The 8,126-nt window shown below is 38.7% G+C and overlaps 1 protein-coding gene across 1 annotated transcript; it reads right to left on the bottom strand.

Moving 5' to 3' along the window:
• Positions 1 to 4,321: 4,321 nt before the first annotated feature.
• LOC134672173 (uncharacterized) lies at positions 4,322 to 5,730 on the bottom strand. Its single transcript, XM_063530073.1, has 2 exons — positions 4,582 to 5,730; positions 4,322 to 4,354 (listed from the first exon to the last, which is right to left on the bottom strand). Exons 1-2 carry the CDS (start codon positions 5,728 to 5,730, stop codon positions 4,322 to 4,324), a joined length of 1,182 nt encoding a protein of 393 aa, XP_063386143.1.
• Between the last annotated feature and the right edge of the window lie 2,396 nt (positions 5,731 to 8,126).

The following is an 8,126-nucleotide window of genomic DNA, read 5'->3' as shown; positions in this document are numbered from 1 at the left end:
TTTTTCGGATGAAAATTAGCGAAATTACAGATAAATTAAATTTTAAAAGAAATGTTTTATTTTGAGGCTAAAGGAAAGATTTTTGAGATAAATTTTTAAATAAAATGTTAAAAACTATAAAGTCTATCAGACAAATTTGAAACAAGAGAAATCTACCAGCTAAAAATGGAGAAAATTTAGTTTAAAACGATTGCCGTTATATTTCTTACAGGCACCGCAAAAAATCGAGGGAATTTTAAAATTAGTCTATGAAGTTCTAAGAAAACTATTTAATATTATGATAAAGAATTATAGGAATGACTAAGGCAAATTTTATTGTAAAGTAAGATTATAAAAAAGTAAGAAAACGAACGAGTTAAGAATTTTAAAAAACTGAGAAAATTTCAAGACTACTAAAAATTAAATATCTCCGAAACCAAAAACCGTACAGACAAATAAATAGTACCAAAAAATAGGGCTTCTTGAGCTTTAAATTTATGCTAAGTTTCAAAATTTTAAGATAAGATTCGCTAAACAAACTATTGTAATAAGTGAAAAAGTTAGGTTAAAATACGACGGAAGGAAACTTTTAAGTTATGCAAAAAACTGTAAGAGATGCAAAATAGTATATAAGACAAGAATAGATGGAAAAAATTTACTTTACTAGATAAAATAAAAACCAGAAAAATCTATCGGTTGGATTTAGAGATATTAATATAAATGTAGATTGCCTGTAGGTTTTTGGCAGGTGCAATTAAAAAGTATAGAAAGTTGGATATTTCTAAGTGTAGTTGTATAAGAAGAGTCTATTTTAAGAATGCAGTTATTTAGGAATTACAAAAAGTGATTTTTATGAACAAGAAAAATTATGTAAAGTTGAAAAATGGCTGAGATATGAATTTTTGAAAAAGTGAGTTTTTGAAAAGAAGTTAAAATTAGAATATTTATGGAACTAGAAGGACTATGAAAATGAGTAATGTATCAAAAAATCGGGCTCATCGAGTACTAAAATTGTGCTAAAAATGAATAAATTCGGGTACTGTTTGGTCACTTTTTTGGTTGTCGGTTAGGTTAGGTTAGGTTAGGTTAGGTTAGGTTAGGTTAGGTTAGGTTAGGTTAGGTTAGGTTAGGTTAGGTTAGGTTAGGTTAGGTTAGGTTAGGTTAGGTTAGGTTAGGTTAGGTTAGGTTAGGTTAGGTTAGGTTAGGTTAGGTTAGGTTAGGTTAGGTTAGGTTAGGTTAGGTTAGGTTAGGTTAGGTTAGGTTAGGTTAGGTTAGGTTAGGTTAGGTTAGGTTAGGTTAGGTTAGGTTAGGTTAGGTTAGGTTAGGTTAGGTTAGGTTAGGTTAGGTTAGGTTAGGTTAGGTTAGGTTAGGTTAGGTTAGGTTAGGTTAGGTTAGGTTAGGTTAGGTTAGGTTAGGTTAGGTTAGGTTAGGTTAGGTTAGGTTAGGTTAGGTTAGGTTAGGTTAGGTTAGGTTAGGTTAGGTTAGGTTAGGTTAGGTTAGGTTAGGTTAGGTTAGGTTAGGTTAGGTTAGGTTAGGTTAGGTTAGGTTAGGTTAGGTTAGGTTAGGTTAGGTTAGGTTAGGTTAGGTTAGGTTAGGTTAGGTTAGGTTAGGTTAGGTTAGGTTAGGTTAGGTTAGGTTAGGTTAGGTTAGGTTAGGTTAGGTTAGGTTAGGTTAGGTTAGGTTAGGTTAGGTTAGGTTAGGTTAGGTTAGGTTAGGTTAGGTTAGGTTAGGTTAGGTTAGGTTAGGTTAGGTTAGGTTAGGTTAGGTTAGGTTAGGTTAGGTTAGGTTAGGTTAGGTTAGGTTAGGTTAGGTTAGGTTAGGTTAGGTTAGGTTAGGTTAGGTTAGGTTAGGTTAGGTTAGGTTAGGTTAGGTTAGGTTAGGTTAGGTTAGGTTAGGTTAGGTTAGGTTAGGTTAGGTTAGGTTAGGTTAGGTTAGGTTAGGTTAGGTTAGGTTAGGTTAGGTTAGGTTAGGTTAGGTTAGGTTAGGTTAGGTTAGGTTAGGTTAGGTTAGGTTAGGTTAGGTTAGGTTAGGTTAGGTTAGGTTAGGTTAGGTTAGGTTAGGTTAGGTTAGGTTAGGTTAGGTTAGGTTAGGTTAGGTTAGGTTAGGTTAGGTTAGGTTAGGTTAGGTTAGGTTAGGTTAGGTTAGGTTAGGTTAGGTTAGGTTAGGTTAGGTTAGGTTAGGTTAGGTTTTTTTTTTTTTTATAATATGACTACAAGTAGTACCAACGGTCCTCGCGAGGGATACGGGCGACCGTTGGACATAAAACTATGGAGGATTCCCGCTGGTGATACGGGTAATCTCTATTTATTTTACTATGTTAAAAATTACTATTTCATATTTCGTCCTGTAGTGTATTTACTATATTAATATGTAAGTTCTGTTGTTTCTAATTATTTCTATGTCGTATGTAAGCTAAGTGTTGTTAAATTTTTTCAGGGTATTTATAATATGGTTTATGTGTGTTATAAATGACTCGATTGTTGACTCTTTTTGAGTTATTTCTTTAATGTTGTACGGCTCTATGTTATGTATATTACAGAGTATTTCATGATCAGTTCGGGTATTTTGATAACGAGGGCAATGCTCTAATAGATGTCGCATGGTCTGAGGTGTGATGTCATCACATGGACATTCATCAGAGTCGATGATGTGGTGCCTCTTTAGATACGTTTTATTATACCCATGACCTGTTATGATTTGCGTCATTTGAAACGTGAGTTCAAAATATTTTCTAAACGTATTTATATCTTCCAATGTAGGCAGCCACTGTTTAAAGAGTGCACCTGTTGTGCACGTTTGATAAGAAGTATCTTGTATTTTAATTGTATCCGTACGTAAGTTCCTTTTGTGGTACGACAATGGAAATCTAGCATAGTCTGGTGCTTTGTGCTGCGAGGCCGCAAGTTTAGCCGCCATGTCAGCCTCCTCGTTGCCAAGGAGGCCAGCATGTGCCTTTATCCAACAGAATTGAACATCTTGCCCTTGCTGCCTCATTTGTACAATGGTTCGGTGTGTTCTATTTATGATAGAATTAGTGCTATTTCGGTAGGTAAGTTCATAAAGTGCGGCTTTAGAATCGGAGAAAACTGTTGCATGTTCCAGTCTGAGTTCCCGGCACAAACTGCATGCCTCATCAATCGCCAGACACTCAGCCTGGAACACAGTGCAACAGTTATGCAATTTCAGCTTTTTAGTTAAGCTACGGCCATCCGGATAATGTATTACAACCGCAGCCCCCACTACTCCATCGTGTTTACTGCCATCAGTGTAGATTCGGTGCATTTCAGTGGAGTAGTAAGGTTCTAGGTCATTCAAGTTGTTTATATCCTTCAGTTCAATTTGTGGGCGTACCATGGGATGTAATAGATCCGTAACTGGAACTCTCTTGTCGTAAAGTATATCATGTGGTAGGTATTCAGTGACTAAGGATCTCTTAACACGCTCAATTGAAGCAACTTCACGTACTTTATCCGGTAGAGGTGTCAGTCCCGCCAGCGCGATTGAGGGAATTGTGGGCAACGTACGAAATCCATGAAGGATTTTAATTGCGAAACCGCGCTGGAGGCTAAGCAAAGACGTGCATACTTTCTTGTAATTGGTTGCCTGCCCCCAGATTTCGGCTGCATATGTTATAATTGGCTCTATTACTTGCCTATAAATTGTGTTAATATTTGCGGCATGAACCCCCCATGTGGGCTTAACAAATATGCATAATCTCTTATATATAGCTTGCGCCTTTTTAATTATGTACTCCGTATGACGGATAAATTTCAGGTGCTGATCAACAATGACACCTAGCAGTTTGAAGTGTGTATCAAAGGGTATAAGTACATTGTCCATATATATTTTAGCAGCTTTAGCCTTCGGGGTGTAGGCAATCATTTTGGTTTTTTGGGGGCCAAACTTTAATTTATTATTTATGCCCCATTCGAAGACTGTTTTTAATAAGTTATTAGCATTTCGTTCTATTTCTTCAGTGTTCATGCCTGAGCAGATCAGCAAAATGTCGTCAGCGTAGGCTTGGACATAATTGCCATCCGTCAGGTCTTGCTCTAATAGGGTGTCAACAATAGCATTCCAGAAGATGGGTCCCAGTACCGAGCCTTGGACACATCCTCTGGTCTGCTCTTTTGTCACTGTAACGTCAGAGTAATTTAATATAATCTTGCGATCGGTAAGGTAACTGCAGATTATTTTTAATAAGTTATGCGGGCAATTTATGTCGGAAAGTCTTTTAATTAATGCAGGCCACCAGGCGTTGTCAAAAGCTCCTGCAATATCGAGCGATATGGCAACTACAAGTCGATTATTGTTTTTGCATTGCTTTAGTTTATTGATGGCATCATTGAGGGCATCCGTGGTGGAACGCTGTTCTCTGAAACCATATTGTTTATTACTGCAAGCATGGTTAATTTGCATATAGTAGGTGAGACGTGTGGATATGAGTTTCTCGAGTATCTTTCCAAAAACATTAATTAAACCAATGGGTCGGTAAGCTGATGTTTCTTTGTAATTTGTTTTATTTGGTTTTGGGATTGTTCTTATGTATGCAGTCTTCCAGGAGGCAGGAAAATACTCGAGCGTTAGGCATCTATTGTATACTTTGGTTATGGTTTCAGCGTAGCATTCGATAGATTGCTTGCAGATGTCCGCAGTGAGGTGGTCAATTCCTGGTGCCCTTTTAGGGCTCATGTTTTTTATTATGTCCAACACTTCTTGCGTGGTAAATTGTGGCTCATTATTTCTTATTGCAGGTTCGTTATTTACTATATTATTGGCAACGGTTTCTCTTATATGCATATGGTGCAGAGTATCGTCAGCAGCGGTGTCTTCTGGGAAGAACTTTGCGGCGAGCCTTTCTGCAGTATCCAGGATAGACGTAGTGTATGTTCCGTTATCTGTTTTTAGTGTAGCAGGCGGTTGCGGTTGCGGTGAGCTCTTTAAAAGGCGGTTAGTAACAGACCATACGTCATCCCTTCCCTGGCGACTGCAGAATTCTCTAAAGTGATCTGACGACGTTGTTCTTATTTTGTTGGAGTACTCTGCTCTTGCATCGTGGAGTTCTTTTAAGATGTTAGTTATGTCCTTTTTACTCCGTTTGAGGTCTTGTAGGCGATGATGCAGCGATATAACCTTTTTCTTTAAATCAGTCAATTCTTGTGTCCACCATGGAATCTTTTGATGGGGTTTTTTAAGGGTAAGCGTTGCGTCACAAGTTTTTAAAATGACATTAGTCATTTCATTTATATAGTTGTCAAGTCCATTGTTGTCCAGTTCGTCTATGTCAGTCCCAAGTATATTGCTAGCATCAAAATTCTCTTTAAGTTTAGTTTTGAAGTTGTCCCAATTTGTTTTGTCAGTCTGATATTTATATGTTGATGTAGATTTCTTCTTATTGTGACGTATGTTATCCGATTTGATTTTAAATTCAATTCCATGGTGGTCAGATGATGGAATGATTTCTTTATTGACCTTCCAGTCCAAAATATTGTTTGCTGTGCGTGGAGTAGCCAGGGTGAGATCGACTATGGAATGCCTGATTTGGCCGTGTTTATTTATTTCTGTCTCAAACGTGGGTTCGTTGCCTATATTGCAGCTAATTAAATCAAATTTGATAGCGAGGTCATGTATTTCCCTCCCTCTATCGTTATTTCTTACAGATCCCCATGTAGTGTGCCACCCGTTAAGATCTCCACACACGATGTGCTCTCTATTAGCATACTGTTGGAGGAATTGCTCCAAGTGCGTCATCGTGTGTGAAGGATCCTCACCCGGCTCTATATAGACAGAGGAGATCATTAATTTCCTGTTATTGTCGATCGTAATTTCAACGGCAATAAAGTTCGTAGTATCAAATTGAGTAAGCCCGATGTAATTTACGAGCTTTTTCTTTACAGCGATGCATGCTTTGTTTCTGCAAGTGATATCGTTATGTTGATATAGGTCATACCCGTCAATGCTCTTAACTGACGTTTTATTCTTACTAATGAACGGTTCTGATATGCAAATGATGTCATATTCATTGTCTCTAGCACATTGTACCAATTCTTGAAAAGCATTATTTCCACGGCCTAAATTACATTGAACGACATTGATGTATTGTTTTCTGTTAGTGTTTACTGTTGGGACGCCCTTAGGAATAACGGACAGAGATCCTGGCTATGCGATCCCACTTGATCCAGTCCGGACATTTTTGGCTGAACGCAGGGTGATTATATTCTTTGTCCTGGCCCTGGCAGTTGGTGCAGCAAGGAACTGTTGAGCTTCGTGGGCAGTTACGGGTATCATGCGCATCTGCGCAGAAACCGCATTTACTGCTAGATGTACAAGTAGCCGCGCGATGGCCGTAACCCATGCACTTGAAGCATTGCATTATCGGCGATTGGTCAACCGCGAGGACCGACTGATAACCGACCTTGATTTTTTGTAAAAGCATTTGCTTGTACAATTGTGGACTAACTTCAACCACTACATTTTTGATCGAGTCATTGCGCCCTTTGATGCTGCGTATGTATTTGACTTGCTTACTTTCTGCGCTAACACAGTCCATAATTCCGTGATTCTGCTTTATAATCGCGTCAACTATTCGCTCGTTTGCGTTGTCATTTATTACGCCCAGGAGTTTTATGCAGGGGTTGCGTAGTTTCGGGACTCCGACTGTAACTCCTGTAGTATTGTGCTTAATAGCAGCGCTAAGTGTGGTCCTGTCACTTTCCGTCTCGCAGTTAATTACAACTTTATTATTCTTGGTGTGACGTACGCTCTTTATGCCAACACCCAGCTCTACCAAGTCTACCTTATCCTGCACTTCGATCATGGCGTCCTTACTCTCCTTTCGAGGATCCAACGTTTCCAGGATAACAGCATAGTTGGTGTCCTGGGTGGTTTGGATGATATTTCTATTTTTTGGGATTGCAGCGGTCTTTCTTGTAGCACCAGAAGATGTTGTACTCGACGTCCCGGCTCTAGCTTCTGTGCTCGTTTCTACGCGAGCTCTCTTCTTCTTAGCTTTCTTGCTGAGAACTTCGGTAAAGCCATCGATGTTTTCCTCCTCATTCTCTTCATCGATCGGGCGTGTTAGGCAAAATACTACTAGCTCATTGATTTTCTTTTGCTCATCAACGAGCTTTTCAATTTCTGCCTGAACCCCTTTGATTTCTGTTTTAAGGTCAGTATTCGAAGAATTGCCAGTAAATGCCGCTATGTCCTCGCTAACGTATACGTCCGTCTGTGTGGCGAAGCTTCTCGTTGCCGATTTTGGGGGCCAGTCAGTCTTTCCAGTGCAGGTAGATACTGCCAGGCGTTTTGCGCTCAATAGTTCACATTCCTGGCTGTATCTATCTACAATTTCTTGTATTTCCTTGACACAGTCGATTATTTCAATTTTATTGCCTTTTGTAACGCTTCTATTTTGTTTAAAAATACTATATATTTTTTCCGCTTTTTGTTTGATCATGGTCCTGAGCCTGCCACTAGAGTTCCGTGTGCTTGGGCTGACAACGGACTCGCTACTCATAAAAAGTCTTTCCATTTCAAAGGACTCGGTGGTGATTGGGGCATCCGGTACCGCCATCGGGGTATCCGGTTCCACCCTCAAAGCCGCCGGTCCTGGTGTAGGTATCGGCGTTGAGGCATGAGCCGTATGCGTTTGCTCATGAATCTCCGCACGCGTTACCACGAAAGTTTTGTTTTGCCCATTATTCGTTTCCGATTCTGAGTCAAAATCGATGAGGAGGGTGGGGCACTGTGCATTATTTGCCATTTCCTTATTTTCTACTGTTTGTGTTTGCTCCGCAGGAGCAGATCGCGCTTTTTTAGGCGAGTTGGGAGGTGTGTGAAACATTTTTCTCGGTTGCAAAAAAAAAATACAGATTAAAAATAAATTATAATTTATGATCTAGAATAGATATCAACACAAATTAAATACTGAAAAAATTAAATACTAGAGTGCTACTAACATACAAAATTTGAGATTTTTCGGATGAAAATTAGCGAAGTTACAGATAAATTAAATTTTAAAAGAAATGTTTTATTTTGAAGCTCAAGGAAAGGTTTTTGAGATGAATTTTTTAATAAAATGTTGAAAACTATAAAATCTATCAGACAATTTTGAAACAAGAGAAATCTACCAGCTAAAAATGGAGAAA

The sequence above is a fragment of the Cydia fagiglandana genome, chromosome 16 (assembly GCF_963556715.1).
Source record: "Cydia fagiglandana chromosome 16, ilCydFagi1.1, whole genome shotgun sequence".
In the NCBI taxonomy this organism is placed as follows: Eukaryota; Metazoa; Arthropoda; class Insecta; order Lepidoptera; family Tortricidae; genus Cydia; species Cydia fagiglandana.
Note: the sequence above shows the minus strand (reverse complement) of the source record. Positions and strands in the feature narration are given on the sequence as shown.

Bases quoted from the DNA above. Each gene is read 5' to 3' on its own strand.
- LOC134672173 (XM_063530073.1), bottom strand. From the start codon at position 5,730: ATGACGCACTTGGAGCAATTCCTCCAACAGTATGCTAATAGAGAGCAC. The intron at 4,355-4,581 runs GTATACAATAGA...ATATGGTTTCAG, and splicing joins ACGCTGAAACCATAACCAAA to AGAACAGCGTTCCACCACGG.